The following is a 23908-nucleotide window of genomic DNA, read 5'->3' as shown; positions in this document are numbered from 1 at the left end:
CCTGCTCGCGGTGGGGGCCTCAGACCCGTGGTCAGGGCCGGTGCAAGGAAGTTTTGCGCCCTAGGCGAAACTTCCACCTTGCGACCCCCCCCCAGCCCTGGGGCAGCTCCCCACCCCAGCTCACCTCCTCCCCGAGCACGCAGCCCCTGCTCTAATTCTCCTCCCCTCCCAGGCTTGCAGCGCCAAACAGCTGATTAGCGCTGCAAGCCTGGGAGGCAGGAGAAGTAGAGCGGCGACCGCGCGCTCCGGGAGGGGGCGTAGGAACGCTGTAAAGAAAAATTGGGGGCACCGCTTTTTGGCTCCCCCAAATCTTGGCGCCCTAGGCAACCACCTAGTTTCCTTAATGGTAGCACCGGCCCTGCCCGTGGTTGAACCACTGCTGTACAGGACCACAGTTTGTTTGATATAAGTACTGCAGTCACTTTTTCCTTTAAAGAATCAAAAAAAAACTCATAATGAAGCCAAAATAATGATCTTATGACTAAGGCACAGTGCTGAGAGTCAGGCCTGGATACCAGTCCAGACTTACCACCGACTACCAGTGAGAACGTGGGCAAATGGCTTCATTCTCTCTATACTTCAGTCACCTCAGCTGTAAAAGGGGGATAATACTAACCTACCTCACAGGAGTGGCATGCTGCTTCATGTTTATAAAGCACACCAGGATGGGGCAATTTAAATAACCGATTTACAATTATTATTTAAACCACTTGGATTAAAAAAAAAAAAAAAAAAAAAAAAAACTCAGGCTTAGGCTTTCTTTGTAAAACTAATTTGAAAATTCACACAATTGAAACTTTGATTAAAATATATAATGAACTAAATTAAAAGTGCTGTTCTCAAAATGCTGCTTCTGGTAGAGTGTCTTATTTGAATTCTATAAAACTGTTATAAGCAAAAAAAACCAAAAACAAAATAAAACCCTGAAAATTAAGGCCTAATCCTGCAAACACTGAGGCCTGGTCTACACTGCATATCTACATCGGTATAACTACGTCACTCAGTAGTGTGAAAAATCCACTGACGTAACCCCCCGCCATGTAGACAGCGCAACGTCAGTGGGAGAGCTTCTCCTAGTCACATAGCTACCGCCTCTCGCAGAGGTGAATGAACTACACCGACAGGAGAAGCTCTCCCGTCGGTGTAGGCGAATCTTCTCCAAAGCGCTGGGGCTGTACCGCTGTTTGTGAAGACAAGCCCTTACTCAGGCATTTAACTTTATTTACATCGCAGTCTTACTGATTTCAGTGGGACTACTCATGCTTAACTTTAAGCATGTGCACAAGTGTCTGCAGCACCAAGCTAAAATTTTATTTTTGTTAAAAACATCTCATAGTAGCATAAAAGCTTTGTCACCTCACAATAAAGTCACCTCAGATGTTAATAAAAGGTTATTTAGACTTCCAGAGGATTAACAAAGTTACTGTAAATTTGTTTATGAACACAGGCCAATTTTAAAAAAATAGAAACCTAAACTTCAGTTCCTAGCCCATATTTGGCACCAGAGCATCTAAGTGACTTAGGCCTAGTGTACATAGCTTTTATAACAGTGTAACTCATTTGGGTAGGGGTGTGATCTTCTACCAGAATAGTTATACTGGTACAACTCCTACTGTGGATACTGTGCTCAAGGTGCCTCCTACCAATATGGCTTATTCCTCTTCCTTCTATGGGAATAAGCTATGCCAGTAAAAGCCACCTTTATACTGGTATAACTGCATCCACACTAGGGGCTCTGTACCACTTTAACTAAACTGGTGCAACTAGTGTTCCTAAAGGCTTGTCTACACTCAAGTCCTGTTAACTTCAAAGTGCAAATTCTGGTGGAAGGGTATAGTTAGGCCAAAGCATTTCAGCTCTGACTTGTGGAAATTTAATATATTTGGGAGGAGGTGTTAAATAAAAATAAATAAAATATATTAATGGAGATATCCTATCTCCTAGAACTGGAAGGGACCTTGAAAGGTCATTGAGTCCAGCCCCCTGTCTTCACTAGTAGGACCAAGTACTGGTTTTGCCCCAGATCCCCAAGTGGCCCCCTCAAGGATTGAACTCACAACCCTGGGTTTAACAGGCCAATGCTCAAACCACTGAGCTATCCCTAAAATAAAGGATGGGCTATTTGTTTATCAATTTTGTGTTTGAGTTGTCACAGTAAAGATGAGAATGAGGCCCCAAATTTAGCATGTTCAGCATAAAGGAGCAGTTTAAGTCGGAAGGCCTAGAAAACAGCAATTCTGAAAGACCTACGACTAATGATAGAACTACAGCTCCAAGTGAGAGATGTGAGGTTGGCACTTCTGGAACAAAGGCAACTTATTTAGTTGCTTAAGTATGGGCTGAGGCCTTGTCTACAAGACACAGCTGCACCACTTCAACTAAAATCACCTTTTAAATTAATTATCACTCAAATCTTTCAGATTGACTGTTTTTCAATTATTTTGCAATTCGATCAGAAAAGCAATCAATTGGCTTGGCAAGATCTATTCCTTTTTTTTTTAATAAATATATACTACTTATTTCTCATGGTTTCATTATTCTCCACTAACGAGTTATCTTAATATTTGCTCCATGATTGTACATGTGACAGAAGTTCGTCTTATCGGGGTGGTACCTGCCAAAATCATTTCTCTCTTTCTTTGATGACTGGTGCTACTTTTTCTTTCCCTCTAATCTTACAGTACTTTAAAAAACATAGCTGCCAGTGGTAAATAAGTTGATTTGCTAACTCCATTAACAGTTTTGTGACACCGCCATTATCTGCCCTGTATCAGTAGCTTATCTGTAGTGCCTTCCTTGCTTTGAAAGCTGCTTATCATTATCATTGAAGACTGATTGTAAAAAGGAGTTCACACTATCTCAGCCTTTTTTGAGTCAAATTTAATCTCCACTTGTATTTATTAATAGGCCTACTTTCTCTAGCACTTCTTCCTGCCCCAACCCCCAGCTATATTAAAACCCTTGTTATTCCCCATAACCCAATGGACCAAAATAACTCATTTTGTTTTTTGCTGCCCTTGTCTTTTCCCTACAAGCATTAGCTGACTGTATTCTTCTTTAGTTACCTCGTCCCCTTTTCCAGGTTTAACCTAATAGATTTAACAGTCCCTTGTGAGGTCTGGAATGGCTGACTTCTCAGAATGAGTCAAGATTTTAAAAATCCTGTGGAAGCCCCTTCTTTACCCTCCAAAAAGCTGATTTTTTAGAGGACATTAAACTACAGGCCTGAGTTCCTATTTTCTAAGCCTAACACAGCCCCCGAAGGCTTACAATATTTGAGTCACAGCTGGAGCTGTGGTTACTATACAGTTTAAATATCCACCACTTCACAGTGCAATTTGTTTTAAAAATCAAATCAGACACCGTGTCATAAACAAGTGCTAATTAAGTACCCAGCAGGTACAGTGATCCTTGTGCAAGAAGGGTTCTTAAATATCTGCATCTCCACTTCGATTAAAAAAAAGGATAACTATACCACAGTGGGATCATTATAAAATGAAAACCTCTATGGTACATGAAAGGCAAATCTGATTGTTGCCACACCTGTATTTCTTATCACATGAGAAGTGCATTGAAAAAAAAAACGTGCTTGTATCAGTATGGAATCTATATGTGCCAATTATTTAACACAGCAGAATGAGATTTTACCGGGTTTGATTAAATAATATTTAAAAAATAATTTAATAGAAAGAGGAGAGGGCATCCTCTATAGCATCTCCACCCCATGCAATTCAAATTAAGAAGGCTGGATACTGAACCCACATCTTCTTCATGACACTACAGAGCAAATGCTGGGCTGGTTAACTTTTAATTCCTTTTAAGTTGTATCTTAAGAAATATTTTGGTGCAGTAATTTGTTGTACCACCTTATCTGGTGAACAGGAAAACTGACTTTCTGAAAATTTCCTCAGAATTACAAGGTCCACATATCCCTTAACAAACGGACTCTCAGTCTGCATGGCAGAATTAGACCTGTCCATCACTGATAGGAAAGGGCATGCCCAAGTGCACTGAAGAGCCCTCCAGTTGAGACCACTTCCAGCACAGAATGATAACCCCCGTGGACTGAGATTTAATGAGTTTATATGTACTGAACTCCTACTGTAAAGCATAACATTACGACCCCATTTGAATGACCCAAACAGGACTTCTTATTCTAGTGGCCAAAGAAATACTCCAAACAAGAGAGAGAGAGTTCAATCTGTGGAACTTGTAACTCAGAGAAAGGATTATTTCACAGCAGGGCTTTGGAGCTGCGCTCCGGCTCCGCTCCAGCTCCAGGCAAAAACCTGCAGCTCCACTGCTCTGGAGCTGCTCCGGACTCCGCTCCAAAGCTCCGTTTCACAGAATCAGAGACATATAGGGCTTGAAGAACTTGAGAGGTCCTCTAGTCCAGACCTCTGTGCTGAGGCAGGACCAAGCACATCTAGACCACTCTTGGTCCAACCTCCAGCGGTGGGGATTCCACAACCTCTCTTGGAAGACTAATCTAGAGCTTAACTGCCCTTATAGTTAGAAAGTTTTTCCTGATATCTAATTTAAATCTCCCTTGCTGCAGATTAAGCCGATTACTTCTTGGACTACCTTCAGCGCTTTGTACCACTTGTCTCTGGATGGAGCTCTTATCAACAGGTCATTAAGGAATAGACAAAGGTAAATCTCTTCCAACATAAGAGCAGCTACCAACACAACTAATACCTTTATAAGTACCTCGGGCGCTGTGGTGTGCCCAAATGATAATGAACTATATTGGAAGTGTTGGACTCCAACAGTGAAAAATGGATACGTTTGCAGTGAGACAGATGAATGGCCATGTGGAGGTTGGATCTTTCAAATCTATTGACAACAGACGGTCACTATTATGGACTAATATTTCCTTTTGAATCTGGACTTTTTCAGGAACCTGTTGAGATGTTTCCGGTCAAGCACTGCCCTGCTGCTCCCTGATTTCTTCTTGACCAGGCACAGAATGGAGTACAAGGTTTATCCCTTTTCTGGGCTGCAACTCATTCTGTTGCTCTAATCTACAGGAAATGAAGGATTGCGGGCTGCATTTCCCCACTCTTGAGGGTTCCTGGGAACGGGAGAAGGGGAGTTAAGTATATCCAATGCAGAACCTCTCAGGACAAATTCCAGAACTCACTTGCCAGAGATGATTTGAGGCTTAATTATCCACAAACTGAAATAGACCACGCACTATGTGCTACTCCACCTCAGTTTGCTTTGGCTGAGAATCATGAGTTTTGGTAGGAAGGACCAGATGGTCTTGTGGATGCATCATTCTTGGATTGGCCAACTCTGTTTCTAGAGCACTTTCTCCAAAATAGCTGAGATTGTCTCATCTGCTAAACTTGATGGTCTGGAAGCCTCAAAAGGATTACTTGAATTCTAAATAGGACTTATATTCCCTGGGATAAAAAGGCAGCCTTCAAGTTTCTCCTGAATGTGGTGCCCATCCTCCTGTTAGTGGGGTTCTTAGATCCTAATTCGCAGTTTCCTTAAGTAGGTATATCAGCTTGGCACCAATCTTAGGAACAGAAACAAAATCTGATTTAAACATTGTAACACTGACAGTTCTTAGGCACCTTGCTTAGTCTCGCAGGTTCTCGGGCGATCCCTATTCTTCCTCAATCACATCTATCAAGTTCATAAGGTTTGGTTCTAAATCCTGAGAGAATACTTTTGAGTTGTGTCACTGCTGTTCTGAGCTGGTTCCTCCTCTTCATCTTTCACAGACTTTTCTCAAGGGGTAGAACTAAATTGGAAACTGCCCTGGATTCGAAGAAGTCTAACTGGAAATGTTTTTCCTGCTTTTCCTCCTCCTGGGGTTCCTGTTCCAAATCTAAAAGTTATCCCTCCTCCTACGAGAGCACCAAGAACTCCTGGGCCGGCAAGATCTGGATTTGTGCTTCACTCTCTTAGACCTGCCCCTCTCTGGAGAATCGGCGTCAGAAGGCTGTGAAACAGAAGCAGATAATGGATTCCTTTGCCTGCACCTGCCACAGAATATGCAGAGATCCCCATCCAGGATCTCCACAAGTAGTGATTCCGAGAACACACATACCTGCTTTCCCCTTCTTCCCTTCTCCATGCTGCGCTCGCAGGAGTGAGTGGTGATAGAGGGCATACCTAGTGTCTCAGGAGTAAAGAGAAACCAGACCCTTACATTCGCAATGTGAGAGAAGACCAGAAACAGTTACAGAAAGCAAATTTATAGCCAATCTTTTTTTAAATAATGTTTTTTTGCTCTGCAGCAGGCAGTCTGGTAGACTATCCTGAAGCTATGGTAGCAGAACAAACAACTGGCAAGATCTTCAGTGTAGCTGGCCACAGCCCCCTGTATCAGTGACTGACAGATTGAGAGCCCATTGGTTAACGGACCTGTGGATCTTGTAGACGAAAGAATAAAGGAATTTGTAATACATGTTTTAGAAGTACTTGTCATTGTTTCAGTATCCCCATTTAGTGAATGAGACTGATGTGTCTCAGTGGGGGAGGGATGATATTTTAATGATGTAATACTATACTTCCTAGAAGAATGACAAGTTTCATGAGGCAGATTAGGACTAAGAATAATCAGATTCCATTAAAAACGGACAGTTTCAAACCATTTTTAAAATTAATTTTAATGATAAAATGTGTTACCTTAACAGGTGGTTAGCGAATTGTAAAATTAACCCAAATATGGTTAGAAGCAGATGACTGGATGTTAGGAGATCTGGATTCCCCACTCTTCTCCATTATCAATTTACTTTGTGACCTGAAGCAAATTACTTCACCTTTCTGAGACCCCAGTTTCCCCTTCTGCAAATCAGGGATAATATATACCCACTCCTGTAAAGTGCTTTGAGAGCCTCACAGACACACTATAAAGTACTGTTGTTTAAGATACAGAACATATCTTAACACAACTCTGAAAATGTCTGATTTTCAATGGTTTCTATGGGGTCCAGAATTTTCTCTGTCCTAATCTGCCTCAGAAGGCTGTCAAGATAACGACTTCATGTTTGACTGCTTATTAATTATATTTTAAACACTTAATATTTAGATGAAGCAATTAGAAACTCTACAATTTTCCTTTAACTCTTCCGTTTCCCTAGACACACAAATACTACATTCAGCAAGTCTGTATGAGCACCTAAAATTCTGTATAAATAAGTGACCTGGTTGAGCATTCTCTGAACAAAATATTGTAGAGAAAAAAGGTCGGGTTGGGGAAATACCAGTAGGGTTGCAGCCAGACTGGTTGAATGTAGCTATCCACATACGCCTTGCAGGTAAAAGTCCACCATCACACACAGGCATAGATTATGGCAGCCATCAGGGCCGGCTCCAGGGTTTTGGCCGCCCCAAGCAGCCAAACAAAAACAAAAAAAGCCGCGATCGCGATCTGCGGCAGCAATTCGGTGGGAGGTCCTTCGCTCCGAGCAGGAGTGAGGGACCGTCCACCGAATTGCCGCCGAACAGCGGGACGTGCCGCCCCTCGCACCTGCTTGGTAAGCTGGTGCCTGGAGCCGGCCCTGGCAGCCATTACAAGTGAATAAGGGAATGAGGAAATCGCAAAAGCTGATTCCAGCTTCCTCCCCCTCCCCCCTTTCTCATTTGGGATTAAATTTTTAAGACTACCAAATCAAGCTTCTGAAAACTTTGTTGATCTTCCAAACGAATATTTTACTGCAAATACAGATGTGCTATGTACACACACATTTTTAATGAACAAATTAAGATGGCCAACAACGCCACTTGTCAAATGAAAAGAAAGTGGAATTCCTCCACCACGCACATCACTGTAACCAAAGTTTCATCATTTCCAGGTTAACTATAAATGGGCTCCACTGTAATCAGAAGTCAGTATTTTTCAATAAAAAGCAGGATGACATAAACCAAACTGCTAACAAGGAAACATCTTGGAATAAGAGTTGCTGTTGGGACCCCATCCAACTACCAATGGGTATTTGTAACCTGAAGCGTTTTCTGATCACCTTTTCAAACTTGTTCATAATGTGGACCACATCTTAATAGAAATATCAGCTCACACCTCTCTTGCCATTCACAGTTACTGAAATCAAGGAACATCCCCGTGACAACTGTGTACATGGAAAAGGAATAAGACGACAGTATGGTATTTTTATTTTCTTTGAATGTGAAATAGCATCTGGAAATGGGGAGTCAGCACCATGCACCCAGCCAGCTCTTTGAGGCTCACTAATAAGTCCGCCACAGACCAGTTAAGTTGTTTTATTCAGTGGGAACGACTGAACTAGGCAAGCTACGAGTGGTTTACATTATCTGCATGGTCTCACTGGGGTCTACACAGAGATACTACTACACAACACTCATTTCTTTTATTCGTCCTAGAAACCTTCCTTACCCCCTTCTATATCACATGCCAGTTTGACCCTATGCTGTGTCCTTGTCACTCAATTTATCCCCACTCTTTTTTTATTTTATATCTGAAAACCCTGGCCTAACCAAAGCTTTGTGGTTAGAATGCTTTGATTTACCTTACTAAAGAGAACTATAATTTAGCACCAAATACTCATGAGGAATTATAGCTCTGCTGACTGGCAAATCATTTGCCAAGGCAGATTAGTTTAGCTGCATAAAACAAATATCCACCTGCACATTCTAGCACTAATCAGGGCGTGAAATTAAACTTTTTATTCAGTGGGAAATAACTGCTGCAAGGCGGCGATTTAGGATGGGAAGCAAATATTAAGGTCAGCCTATTCTCTCTGATGTTTATAGTATATCTAATAAGGGGGAAGGCATGGAGCACCAAATTCTGCTTTTAAGTCTATGAAACTAAATACTTCAATGATGCAATAACAAATTTTCCATTTGCTTTTATAATTGCATACATTTAATGGAGCAAAGTGGCTAAAATGAAAAATTAAAAGAAGAGTAGGGGTGAGTTAGTGAAGTACCTAACGCTCGTACCAACCGTAGAAAAAACTGCAGCCAAAAGCAGGTGGTGAGAGTAGAAGAAAGGAAATCAAGGTTTGTTTATATATTAATATATATATTAATTACACACACACACACACACACACTGATTCCAGCAAACCCACAAACTGAAGGGAAAAAGTGATTACGATGTAGTTAACTTAAACCACTAAGTAGTCATTTAAAATGCAAAAAAACCCTGCAACTCTGTATTTAACAACCAGCTGCTTTATATAATTATACTTATCACAGACTCATACAAATGTTGGGCTGGAAAGGACCTGGAGAGATCATCTAGGCCAGCCTCCTGTGCTGATGCAGGACCAAGTAACTCCAGACCATCCCTAATAGGTGTTTGTTTAGCCTGTTCTTAAAAACATCCAGTGATGAGGATTCTACAACCTCCCCTGCAAGCCTATACCAGAACTTAACTACCCTTATTTTTAGGCACAGCAGGAATCAACAGATATCAGCGTTTATTTTAAGCATTTTTAAAGATTGTTATCAATTTAATTTTCACAGTTGCACAAAATTACGGGTTTTAAGATTCTTTTCTATTTTTACATCAATTTTCACAGTTGCAGTAAATTATGTGGGGGGAGTCGGGCAATTATTTAATGACAGTAGACATGGAGATTCAAAAACTGAAAACCTGAGAACCATTAAAAAACAAACTGTCAACATCACGTCGAAATATATGAAGTAAATATCCTTAAATCAAACTCTAATATTTTCTAAGGCAACATTTTTTTTTTACTGCCTAGCTGTAAATTTCAATTATTGATGGAAGTATTTTTTTCCTCCATTTGTGCCCCTACAGTGAAATTGACGTTTATTGACATTTACCAATAATCTAATCCTTCCAAGCCTACTTATAATTAGAAAGTTTTTCCTAATATCTAACCTAAATCTCCCTTACTGCAGATTAAGCCCATTACTTCTTGGCCTACGTTCAGTGGACACAGAGAACAACTGATCACAGTCCTCTTTATAACAGCCCTTACCAGATTTGAAGACAGTTATCAAGTCCCCACTCAGTCTTCTTTCTCAAAATTAAACATGCCCAGGTTTTTTTAACCTTTTGTCATAGGTTGGGTTTTCTTAACCTTTTATCATTTTTTGACTGTCTCCAATTTGGCCACATCTTTCCAAAAGTGGGGTGCTCAGAAATGGACACATTACCCCAGGTCAGACCTCAACAGTGCTGAGTACAGCAAGACAATTATCTTCTGTGTCTTACATATGATACTCCTGTTAATACACCCTAGAATGATATTAGACTTTTTTGCAATGGCATCACACTGCTGACTCATACTTAAGGCTATGTTTTAGTTACAAGTATTTTTAGTAAGAAACATGGACAGGTCACGGCAGTAACCAAAAACTCATGGCTTGTGACTGTCCATGACTTGTACCATATAGCTCCGACTAAAACTTGGGCCACGGAGGCTGCTGGTGCTCAGCGGGGCAGGGGGTGGGGGGGGGCGAGGGGGAGAGCCGGCGTCTGGGGGCTTCACAGGTGCTGGGGGTCATGGCCCAGGAATCCTGCTGGTGCTGGAGGAGGGGAGGGCTGGCAGGCTTCCTACCCGGCTCCTCTTGTCCCTGCAGCTCCTAAGGAGAGGGAAGGCCACGGAGGGCTCCATGCGCTGCCCCCACCACGAGCTCCAGCTCCGCAGCTCCCATTGGCCGGGAACCACAGCCAGTGGGAGCTGCGGGGGCAGCACGCAAAGCCCCCTGGCCCCTCTGCCTAGGAGCTACAGGGACACGCTGGCCACTTCTGCAGAGCCCCCACCACCACCACTGAGGTAAGCACCTCCCCACACCCCAATCCCCTTCCCCAGCCCTGAGCACTATTATGCCCAGATCCTTTTCAGCAGTACTACTGCCTAGCCAGTGAGGGCTAGTCTACACTGGCAATGCTTTAACATGGCTTGTGTAGTCGCGGCAGAGCGCTGGGAGCGCTCTAAAAAACCCATCTCCATGGGCTTTTCTACACTGGCGCTTCACAGCGCTGAAACTTGCTGCGCTCAAGGGGGTGTTTTTTCACTCCCCCGAGTGAGAAAGTTGCAGCGCTGTAACGTGCCTGTGTAGACAAGCCCTTAGTCCCCATTCTGTAATTGTGCATTTGATTTTTCCTGCCTAAGTGAAGTACTTCACACTTGTCTTTATTGAATTTCACCTTGTTGAATTCAGACCAATTCTCCAATTTGTCAAGGTCATTTTGAATTCTAATACTGTCCTCCAAAGCGCTTGCAACACCTCCCAGCTTGGTGTCATCCGCAAATGTTATAAGCATACTCTCCACTCCATGATCCAAGTCATTAAAAATATTGAATAGTACCAGATTCAGGACTGACCCCCCCGGGACCCCACTAGATACACCCTCCCAGTTTGACAGCAAACCACTGATAGCTTCTCCGCATACAGTCTTTCAACCACTTTCATAAATTCTAAGGCCAGAAGGGACACGGTGATTATCTACTCTGGCCTCCTGTCTAACACAGGCCACAGAACCTCCCCAAAATAATTCTTAGAGCAGATCAGTTAGAAAAACCTCCAATCTTGATTTAAAAATTGTTAGTGATGGAGAATTCACCATGGCCCTTCGTAAATTGTTCCAATGGTTAATTACTCTGTTAAACACGTATGCCTTATTTCTAGTCTACATTTGTCTAGCTTCCAGCCATTGGATCGTATTAGACATTTCTCTGCTAGACTGAAGAGCCCATTATTAAATATGTGTTCCCTGAAGGTATGTCTACAATGCAATAAGCACTCAGGCCTAACCCCACTTACATCTACAAATGAATCGTGCTAACCCTAGGCTTGGACATGCGACCCTGCGGGAGTAGAGAGTCCGAGCCAGAATCAAGCTGGGACACAAGGTCAAGTCCTATTCCTCTGCAGTGTTGGCGCAACCCCGCTTGACTTGTGTCCTGGGAGTCCACCAGAAGTCGCTAACTTCCTTAGTCCTCTCTATCCCAACAATCTCCAATTGATTCAACTGAAAACAGAAGCTACCCCTCTCTGATGGACAGTGCAGCTCAGTGAGTCAGTGTTAACCCTTCTATTGTCTTCTGATCACTGAGTTGCAAATCAGAGAGCCTTCTGTGTTTGCAATGGAGACTGAACAGAACAAGCCTTCTGCAAAGTGTGCTGCTTCATGGTCACGGGAACACAGCCAGATTTTGGTGAATCTCTGGTGTGAGGCCAGTAAAACTGTGGACTTTAGTGAAGTACCAGGAATGATCACGCATACCAGCAAATAACTAAAAAGCTGGCAGCTCTGTAAATTCTCTGGACTGGTGACTAGTGCAGGGAGCAGGTTAAGTGGCTTAAGAACACATGCTGGTTGTTGATAGCTGCAAACTCTTCCTGAAACAGAAACTCCAGCGAGGAAGTCACATTGCAGGGAAAAGCATATTTTCCAGGGCCACCTCGGTAGCTGATTAGCTCACTCCACTCACAGATGTGCTGTTCAGTCACTATACGTTTGAATACTTCAGCTGCGTATAGTGTAGATTTCCCAACAACAGCTTGGAATAACATCTCCTTTTTCCAAGAGGGCACCACAAACAACAGTTACGTCCTCCAAAACATGAAAGGCCAGAAATGATAGAAAAAGCCTTTTGTTGCACGTGCACTTCTCGCTACCCCAGACAATCCAATTACTTATGAAATTTGTATAAAATCAAAAAAATTTATAATTTTTAACTTACCATGGTCTCTGCACTTCTGGAACTGTGATTAACCAGGTTGTATCCAGAAAGATTCTGTGGACAGAAGCATCCCTTTCACAATACATTTTGGTTCAGTTTTTAAATGTAACATTTTATGTCCTTGAGATTCCACAAGAATTAATTCTATGCTCCTCCACTGAGCTATTTTAGACAATAACCCTCTATTTCTTGTCCTATTTCAGGCCCCTCAATCTCCACTAGCTGCTGTATATCCAGAATTTGACGCCTGGCCCAATAAACCTTTGTGGGCCATTCCAGACAGAAGCGTTTCTGTGATGAAGTTACGGTCGAAGTTCTTGAGAGGGCTGACAAGCAGTCCAATACCAGCAGCAGAGAGATGAAAGACTGGAACAGCAGCATGCTGAGAGGCAGGTGGAAAGGGTGAGGCTTGCTGCCCGGGGGCGGGACAGGTTTTCAGCTATGGAGCAGGCACTTGCAACACAGTTCCTAGAACAGGAATGGTGGCTAAGGGAGGAGGACAGAGCTCAGAGAGCACTGTTTGAGTGACTCATCTCCATCCTGGGTGAGGAGCACCGGCTCCTGCTGCCTCTCCTACACCATGACCTGATCTCCCTGCAATGTAGCTTCAGTCTAAAAATACCTTGGGCAGCCCATGCATTCAAGCCCGATAGGCAGTGGGGCAGAGCAACTAAACCCCCTGGAGCCTTCCTTCTTGAACCCCTCTCATGTGGATCCCTCCACCCCCAGCCTGGCACCCAGTGCACAGAAAATGGGGAAAGAAGAGAATGGAGAACATGGAGCCAAGAGACAAGTAGTGGTAGGGGGTTTAAGTCATGTTTGCACTGTTTCCTGCTCTTTTATATTTTTGTTTTGGAAATGTTCTTCTGGTACTTGTTTTTTGGGTGTTGTAATGTCAGCTGGCCTGCGTAGCAATAGGCAACTGTCGTACAGTTTTAACACGTTTACAAATAAAGCTTTTTATATCATCAGGAAAGTTTATTGCTATCAGTGCATCACCTCTTACAATCATGATTTGAGATAAAGCTAAAAACGCGATCAGGAGCACTTATACATAACTAAGCAACACTATTCCTCTATGCGGTTAGGTACAGCAATTCACATTTCAATACCTTCCTTCTATGAACCTACACTGCGATTCACGCCACTCCCCAATCCGGTATTCAACGTGTCATGCATAAGTATATTGCATGGCAATCGAGCAAACATCCCCCAAAATCAATTAGCCCCTTTCCCCACACAAGCACATTCGTACGGGTGCTATTCCCCCTCTTCCACTGGGCTGTGCAAGGCCATAATGCAAGAACTCAAAGCATCCCCGTTATCTCAAAGCCAGCAATTACCTCCAGAATATCTTGAATGCCCACCACTTTGGAGTAAACCATATGCCCGATTGCCTCAGAAACCTCTGCTACCACTTTAACCACAGTCAACTCTCCATCATCACACTGGTAGACAACAGACCTGTAGCAGTATGAGGTAGCCAGCTTCCAGGAGGTTATACCAACCCGCTTCTGGACAGGCAAGAGTGCCTCACGTGTGTGTCTTTACACTGGAGAGTCAGGGCAAGCTGCTCACAAAGGTCCAGAAACGTAGCTTTCTTCTCGCGAAAGTTCTGGACCTACTGCTGGTCATCCTAGGTCTACATGACAATGTGATCCCACTAGTCCGTGCTTGCAGTCCTGTGCCAGAGGCACTGGTTTACGTAGGGGGCATCAGCGGCTATGCCGATTGTACTGAGCAGCATCTGCCAGTGCAAGTCTGCCATGCCAGGGTACTGTTCCTCCTCTGCCTCCTCCTCCATCAGGTACCTTTGGTGGGTCAGAAAATGCATGGAAATGTCCACCAGCCTCTCATGGAAGCTCTGCCTGTTTCCTGACACAGGAGTGAAAGTGCAAGCAAGAGAAGTTCTTCAAAAGGTTGGCTCCAGTATCTCGGAGTACACAGGCCAAAATGACTGCTCGGCGGGCTGTTCAAACTTCCTGTAACATGCAGGGTGGGCAGTAAAGATTTCCCACAGTGCATCATGGTCAAAGGGCTAGAGTGGCCACATTTCAGGAGGGTGCTAGGGGCTCTGGGATATGTTTGCTTTGACTCAGGTCAGCATGCTGCAGTGTGGACACCAGAGCCCCAGGTTCAAGCCCAAATTTGAAAAACCTTAACATAGGGTTAAGAATCAGTGTAGATGCTCAAGCCCAGGGTTCGCTAACACAGGTCAGCTGACTCAAGTCCCACTAACCCTGGGCTTACACTGCAATGTAGACTTACTGTAAGTAGGTACTCATAAATTGCAATCAAGTCATCCCTTAGCCTTAGGCTAACTAGACTGAGCTCCTTGAGTTTATCACTATCAGGCATGTTTTCTAATTTTTTTAAATCATTCTCTGAATCCCCTCCAATTTATCAACATCTCTATTTAATTGTGGACACCAGAACAGGACACCGCATTCCATCAGTGATCTCACCAATGCCAAATACAGAGGTAAAATAACTTACTTGAGATTCCCCTGTTTATGCATCCCAGGATCTCATTAGCTCTTTTGGCGACAGTGTCATACTGGGAGCTCATGTTCAGCTGATTATCTACCACGACCCCAAATCTTTCAGAGTCCCTGTGTCTCAGGATAGAGTTCCCCCACCCTGTAAGTATGTCCTACATTCTTTGTTCCCAGATGAACACATTTTCATTTAGCCATACTAAACCACACAGTTTGCTTGTGCCCATTTTAACAAGCAAACTAGATTGCTCTGAATCAGTGACCCATCTTCATTATTTACCACTCCCTCCATTTTTGGGTCATCTGCAAACTTTATCAGTGATGATTTTATGTTTTCTTCCAGGTGATTGATAAAGATGTTAGATAGCACAGGGCCAAGAACTGAGACTCTTGGAAAGAGATCTGCTCAATGATCATTCCCCATTTACAGTTATATATCAGAGAGCCAGTTTTTAATCCATTTAATGTGCTCCACATTCATTTTATATTGTTCTAGTGTTTTAATCAAAATGCCATGTGGTACCAAGTTGTGCGCCTACATTATAGTAATTTCATCTAGACCACATTTCCCTAGTTTGCTGGTGAGAATGTTCCGTGGCACTGTGACAAAAGCCTTACTAAAATCAAGATCTATCACGTCTACTGCTTCCCCCATCCACCAGACCAGTAACCCTGTCAAAGAAGGTAATTAGGTTGGTTTGGCAGGATTTCTTCTTGACAAATCCATGTTGGCTATTCCTTAGAACCCTTTTATCCTCCCAGTGCTTACAAACGGATTGTTTAATAATTTGTTCCAGTATCTTTCCAGGTATCAAAGTTAGGTTCACTGATCTATAAATTCCCAGGTGCCCTTTGTTCCCCTTTTTGAAGATAGGAGTTATGATTGCTCTTCTCCAGTCCTTTTGGTACCTCACTTGTCCTCCATGAGTTCTTGAAGGTAACTGCTAATGGCTCCGAGATTGCTTCAGTTAATTCCCTACTAACACGGCTGCTACTCTGAAACCTGAAATAAGTATCATAGGTGAATTTCATGAGGCCTGGCCAACCTGAATACCTTTAACTTATCTAAATATTCCTTAATGTGTTATTTTCCGGTTTTGGTTTGCGTCCTCCTTGTAGTTAACATTGATTGGTGACCCAATATTCAATGCATAAACCTTTTTAGTGAAGACTGAAGCAAAATAGGCATTAATCATCTCAGCCTTCTTAATGTCATTTGTTATTAGCTCTTCCTTCCCCACTTTCCTTCATCTTTCTCTTGGTCCTAATGTATTTAAAAAAACCTCTTCTTATGGTCTTGTATGTCCCTTGCTAGGCTAAAGCACAAAATAAATTACATCTTTCTGATTTTGTCCTCACGTGCTTGTGCTATTCTTTTGGTATTTCCCCTTATTAATCGCTCCATGTTTCCACTTTTTGTAGGATTCCTTTTTGTTTTTCAGGTCATTAAAGAGCTCCCAATGGAGCCATATTGGCCTCTTACTATTCTTCCTATCTTTCCTTCTCATTGGCATAGTTTGCAGTTGTGCCTTTAATACTGTCTCTTTGAGAAACTGCTAGCTCTCCTGAACTCCTTTATTCCTTAGATACAGGTCTCCTTACGTTTCCCTTGTTCTGGCTACTTGGTATTCGCTATCAAAATGAAAACAATGCAAGCATACTATCAGGGAAACTGTAAAAATCAATTTATCTAAAATAACTATTAAAATAATCATTAAGTTCTGGGATATGAAAGGTTCAGTCCTACCAACACCCAAGCTAGAAGTAGTCTATACAAACTGAACTACCACAGAGGCTAAGAATTTGAATGTCGGTTTCCACTGCAAATGCCTTTACTAAGCAGCCAGAGAAAAACAGTTAATTAGCTCAGGATTCACTTTTCTTTTTCACTTTTTCAAATCATGTTGGATCCTGCTTAGCTTATTGGCTGGCTTACTAGGAGGAGGCCAAAAGTCACGACAAATCTAGTAATCATCAAATTTAAGGAAACATGGGTTTTTTTCTGGCAATGCAACGATATAGCATGTTCCCATAGTTGCTGTAAACCATACGCTATGGTAAGAGAATACAATAACATACTTTGAATTTACACAGCACCTTAATAATACCAACAACTACTGTCCCTAGCTCTCACATAGCATTGTTCATCCATAGATCTCAAAGTATTTAACGTCCTGGAGGATCAATGCCAGTACAGTCAATGGGGGATGAAACAAATGTGTATTTATTAAACGGTCCTGGAAGAGGTCACAAAGGCAGAAGCTGCTGAAAAGGCTAATGGCCTGACATTCTTATGGCAGTAAAGGGTATTCAGCACCTCCAAGGATCAGGCCTTATATCTCTCCATTCCAGGGAAGAGAAATGTTAATTTGTATGTGGAAGACAGAATATATCAGTGAAGAATGCCAGTATCAACATCTTCCCATCCACGAACCATGGCAGGAACGCCGGTGGGGAGAGATTGCCTCATTCACATATAGTGAAAACCAGAAGGTAAAACTTAAATCTATATTAAAATACTGCCTGCAGAGGCATTTTAAACAGGATCCTAAATTGGTCAGGTACAGCTCCATGCACTGCTAATTAAATACAATTGAAGTTGTCACTAGTCCATTCAGGAAAACAGATGCTGCTTCACAGAGCCTTGATATTTTTCTTAAATACCTTTCAGAATGAGGATCAAAAATATGAACTCTTATAAAAAGGCCTTTATTGTATTTTTATAGCATATTACATACCTTGTAACAATCATTTTGTTAAGTGTGACTGTCAGTTTTATTTTCTGTCCCTTTTTTCCTGGCTATTTACAAGCTTTGTAAGAATCATTCCTTAATTAAGTCTAAACATAGTTTCATATAAATGGATTCCTGGAATTAAAAACGTTCAGACTTAAGAAATGATTGTTACGGAGACTGTAACAGGCTGTAAAAAAAAGAATGCCACTTTAAACAAAGATTTCTCATTTTAATTAAAAAGATAATCATCAGAACATTCATACACTTAAAAGAACCATTTGAAGCTACTTTGAAAAAAATATCTACTATTCTATGCAGGCGTACATAGTTTAGTTTATATGACATTTAATCAAAGTCTCAGCTGAGTCTATTACATTTATTCTTTAAGTACTGTATCTACATTTTTAACCAGTTTATTCAAATAGGGAAGTTACTTATTGAACTCCTCATTCTTAGTACTTTTGAAAACAGTTACGACAATAAAATTCCGTATTCTTTAACCAAAAAAACAGATTTAAAACAAGAAGTTTTTTTCAAAAACTAAAAGGAGCATATGTGATTCTCCTCCAAGCTTATGCATTAATAGGGCACCGTATCTCTTATAACTTAAACCCTATGATGAGTGCTGTTTTATCCAGAGTATTTAAGAAACACCACAAAATGGATGATGGGAACACAAGTAGATTGCAGTGCTATAAAATCCCTCCTGCACTTGCTACAGAGCACTGGCCTATACAATTCATGCTGCCTTTATACCTTACATTTATACAGCAGATTTCATCCAAAAGGGTCCAAGAGAATCCTTACAAGATTAGGTTGATGCATAAACTACAGAGAGGGAATCATTTAACTCGCCACTAAAATATCTCTGAGGATGGGCTGCTTAACAGTACACAACAATTTAGGATTGTAAGTGAATCTTATGTCTATTTGAAACTGTAGGAGTAATTTGGGTAGGTAGGTAGAATGTCATTACCTAAAATTAATTAGATAATATGTATTACATATGATCAGACTTATCTAATAAATTGATACAGGCTGGATGCATCATAAGTATATCATTGACAAGTAATCAAGCTAATATCAGCCATCAGGGACAAGGGCTTCCTTTCCTCTGCTATCCTCATCGCCTCAAAAATAAAAAAAATAAAAAAAAAAAAGAAGAAACGCCCCAAAAATGAGCCCACTTCGTTTTTCAAAATGTCAAATCTATAAACTAATTTCTGACACACACACAAAAAATAAGCTCCTGTTTTTACACAAGGCTTCATTTCATCCATTAAGAGACCGGAAGAGGTTTCAACAGAACATTTTCCATCACTGGCTAAGTGTGAAAACAACAACAACAACAACAAAATTAGCATGCATTTCTTCCTGACATCTAGTGGCTTAGCAATTGGTCCAATGTCATTACTGACGATTAAGCACAAAACATTTTAAAAATGAAAACCAATTTTACAGACAGGGACAGATACCACCACCTACAGACCTGTTTTCAAACAGTAATTACATGCGACTCTGCAATCAAAACAAAAATACCAGAAGCTGGGTAGATAATGGGTCTGGTCGTTATGAAGAGTTTCTCAATATTTGATATGGTAAGGCACACCTTGGTGCTTGTGAAAGATGCTGTGTAAATCAATAATTAATTGCATGGCCCACTTCAGCCCAATCTATGACCCATTTAGGCAGTCAGAGTGATGGTATACTAAGCATATCATCCACTTGGACATACAGGAGAGTATACTGTGGATGATCTGCCACTGGATGAACTAGAATGCATCTTCCCAGATCTATGTAGGTACTTATATGGCTGCCATCACCACAATATCTAAGCACCTCCCAAGCATTTAGAGATAGAGAAAACACCAAACCAGTTTTCCAGCATGGCCTGGTTAGCATGTACAATTGCCCCTTGTACCTCCTCCAAAAAACCTGCTCTATGCAGAGCCCCCATAATCAGGGATGTGAGAAGAGCAGAAGACCCCAAGAAGTCCCATTAGGGACCTTGCTTTGCCGATCTAATTAAAGTGGGAAGTGCACAGAAACTATAGTGAAGGGTGCCAATATAACAAGCCCCCCACCCCCCCAAACAGATACCAATAAAATAAGAACTTAAGAATGGCCATAATGGCGTCCATCTAGCGCAGTATCCTGTCTTCTGACAGTGGCAGGTGCCAGATGCTTCAGAGGGAATGAACAGAATAGGGCAATTATCAAGTGATCCATCCCGTCATCCAGTCCCAGCTTCTGGCAGTTAGAGGTTTAGGACACACAGGGCATAGGATTGCATCCCTGATGGTCTTGGCTAATAGCCATTGATGGACTGAGCATCCATGAACTTATCTAATTCTTTATTGAACCCACTTATAATTTTGGCCTTCACAACATCCCCTGGCAACAGGTTGACTGTGTTGTGTGAAGTAGGACTTCCTTTTGTTTGTTTTAAACCTGCTGCCTATTAATTTCATTGGGTGACCCCTGGTTCTTGTGTTATGGGAAGGGGTAAATAACACTTCCTTATTCTTTCTCCACACCATTCATGATTTTATAGACTTCTGTCGTATCCCCTCTTATTCGTCTCTTCCAAGCTGAAAAATCCCAGTCTTTTAAATCTCTCATCATACCAAAGTTGTTCTATACTCTTTTTTGTTGCCCTTCTCTGTACCTTTTCCAATTCTAATATATCTTTTTTGAGATGGGGCGACCATAACTGCTGGGAGTATTCAAGTTGTGGGCATACCATGGATTTATATAGTGGCATTATGATATTTTCTGCCTTACCATCTCTCTCTTTCCTAATGGTTCATAACATTGTTAGCTTTTTTGACTACCACTGCACACTGAGAACTATCAAGGATGACCCCAAGATTACTTTCTTGAGTGGCAACAGCTAATTTAGACCCCATCATTTTGTATGTATAGTTGGAATTATGTATTCCAATGCACATTACTTTGCATTTATCAGCATTGAATTTCATCTGCCATTGTGTTGCCCAGCCAGGTCCCTTCAGAACTCTTCGCAGTCAGCTTTGGATTTAACTATCTTGAGTAATTTTGTATCATCTGCAAATGTTGCCACTTGTTTACCCCTTATTTTCAGATCATTTATGAATATGTTGAACAGCACTGGTCCCAGTACAGATCCCTGAGGGACACGGTTATTTACCTCTCCCCATCCTGAAAATGGACTATTTATTCCTACCCTTTGTTTCCTATCTTTTAACCAATTACTGATCCATGAGAGAACCTTCCATCTTATCCCATGACAACTTATTTTGCCTAAGAGCCTTTGGTGAGGGACCCTGTGAAAGGCTTTCTGAATGTCCAAGTACACTATATCCACTGGATCACCCTTGTTCACATGTTTGTTGACCCCCTTGAAGAATTCTAATAGATTGGTGAGGCATGATTTTCCTTTACAAAAGCAGTTTTGACTTTCCCCAACAAATCATGTTCATCTATATGGCCAATAATTCTGTTCTTTACTATAGTTTCTACCAATTTGCCTGCTTCTGAAGTTAGGTTTAGTGTCCTACAATTGCCAGGATCACCTCTGGAACTTATTTAAAACTGGCATTACATTAATGATCCTCCAGTCAACTGGTACAGAAGCTGATTTAAGTGACAGGTTACATACCACTTTTATTAGCAATTCTGCAAATAAAAGTCTCTCTTCCCTTCCAATCTATAAAAGAAAATGCTTACTTTATCATTTTTCTTGTTTGATTCCTTTTTTTGTTTGTTTGTGTGTCTTGCATGTCTGTGTGTGAAGAACTCTTTTAGGGAAAACTAAAAATCAAAGCACTCTGTCATTTATTCCTCAATGCAGTGAAGTCCTTGGTCACTCAACACTCAGAGTGAGTTCAACAGTCTATGGCCTATTCCTGTGAAAGTTCTCTCCCCCACACTGACACGCCTCTCCCAATTCATTGATGTTTCATTGTTCCAGCAGAATCATAGCCAGGCTGTGGTCATGGAGGGTCAGGTATTCCATCAGATAGCTAGGGTCAATACCATAGAGGGCTCCAAATATCAGGTCAGAGGCCTTGAACTGGACTCTTTATTCAATAGGGAGCCAATGCAGAAGCAGGAGCATCAACATGGTGCTCTGTACTACTAAGTAGACACTTGGAATTTTTTCAAGGTGCATGACGCCTAGTTACAATGAGTTGTAATTATCAAGCCTAGAGGTCACAAATGAGTGGATTACCATGGCCAGATCTATATCCAACAGGATATGGCACACTCTTCTAGTCAATCACATATGGAGAGGGCATTTTTTTGCTGCCAAGGATATTTTGACATCCAATATCTTTTTAACCTCTTCAGCCTGAGATTCCATAAACCTGACAAAAATACAAAGAACTGGCAAAAGAATTCAATGATCTGAACAGAAAGAAGAGATTTAAAAACAGATACCAATACTACAAGATAAAAAACAGAAGCTAATTAAGAGTTTAGACTTTCTACTACCTTTTGAAGTGCAAATGAAAGCCAAGATTTGTATCTAGTTTTTCAATATTTCCACGTTGGGCATAAATTTTGAAAGCATAGCTGTATTTTAGGTTCTTTATGATTAAAGATTTAATTCTGTGCCACTGAATCATTAATCCACAACAAATAAACCTTCAACAAATGTTGCCAGTCACTTGAAATGTATTCTTAGAAGCAGAACAGTTTAGAGCATCTAAAATTAGCATTCAATTAAGCTGGCATCACTGTTTGGTTGGAAAATAGCATCAAGAAAGTGAAGCAAACAATCTAGAAATATCAACGATAAAAAAAGGAATATAACTGTTGTTTCATTTGGTATATTATCCCAAATCTAAACAGACCAGTCACATTTGAAAACGGATTTGGCTACTGATGCCCAAAGTTATTTTCTGTTCCAAAGGCCAATTTATAAACCAAGACAATATAAAGGCTCTTTACATCCACGCTATTAACAAGGATATATAGCAGGAAAACATAACTGATTAAAATGTCAATATATACAATTCTGCACCCAGGATAAAAAGGGTCATAAGGTGGGGAAAAAAACAAACAAAAAAAACTATGGCGAGCAGATGTGCAGATAAAACTAATACACCCCACACACTACATGCAGAACAAAAACTTCACCTCTCCCAGGCACCAGTGCTTGATGGGTCACCTCTTACCACCAAATCAGGCCAGAAATCTTGTTTAGGATCTCTAGGACCACCAGAGAATTGCAAACATACCTGCAGGTGCCTCCCTGTCCCCCAGCGCAATGTCTCTTGTCCACATGCTCTTGCACCCAAATCCCAGCATTTAACCCCACCTCCTATAGGTAAGCCCTATTCCCATCACGAGCATCCCCCAACCCAGCCAAAAGATACCCCAAGCCCTACTACTTGTCTCACTAGGTACTGCCAACACCGGCCAAAGATCTCAGTGCAACTTTACAAAGGCTCAGGTGTCGTCACCCCATACCAGCACTCACCGTTCCTCCAAGACCCCTGTCTCTCATACTCCAGAACTTGCCCTCTTCCTGACTCAGCACCCTGGCATATTTCCCCACCCAATTCTACCCTAAGTGCCCCCCATGCTTCAACACTCGGGAGTCTCAGAGGGTGAACACCAAATACCTTCTTCACCATCACCACCTGCTCCTACACCCTCAGGTGCCCACCCATCGCCTCCCCTTCCCCAATACTACCTTCCCCAGGCCTTTGCCTCCCACCACTCAGCACCCCCCCCCACACCTCCCGTTCCCCAGCCCTTTATCCCCCCCCCCCCCCCCCCCCCCCCCCATATCCCGGCCCCCCAAAAACACTCCCCCCCCCCCCCCGGGCCCCCCCCCCCCCCGTGACCCAACAGATACCTCTCCCCCAGCCCTCCCATAGGTCACCTCTCCCCCTCCCAGGTGTCCTCCTCCTCCTCCCCCCCCACATGCCCCATACCCCCTCCCCCAGCCCTCCCATAGGTCAGTGCTCCCCCCCCAGGTGTCGTCCTCCTCTCCCCCCCCACTTGCCCCCCCGCCCTG

General features: G+C 42.1%; 1 protein-coding gene across 11 annotated transcripts in view; it reads right to left on the bottom strand.

The window, feature by feature from the left end:
- The window catches only part of BTRC (beta-transducin repeat containing E3 ubiquitin protein ligase), a 165477-nt gene that overhangs the window by 141168 nt on the left and 401 nt on the right, over positions 1–23908 (bottom strand). For 6 of the 11 annotated variants that reach the window (XM_034777860.1, XM_034777863.1, XM_034777864.1 and 3 more), the window contains exon 2: positions 12666–12719. The exons of the other annotated variants lie outside the window; for them this stretch is intronic. In XM_034777860.1, the coding sequence (XP_034633751.1) occupies positions 12666–12719 (54 nt within the window). The remainder of the gene's footprint in view (positions 1–12665; positions 12720–23908) is intronic. 11 annotated transcript variants of the gene reach the window in all.

This window comes from Trachemys scripta, chromosome 7 (genome assembly GCF_013100865.1).
Source record: "Trachemys scripta elegans isolate TJP31775 chromosome 7, CAS_Tse_1.0, whole genome shotgun sequence".
Taxonomy (NCBI): Eukaryota; Metazoa; Chordata; order Testudines; family Emydidae; genus Trachemys; species Trachemys scripta.
This window is presented reverse-complemented; position numbering and strand designations above follow the sequence as displayed.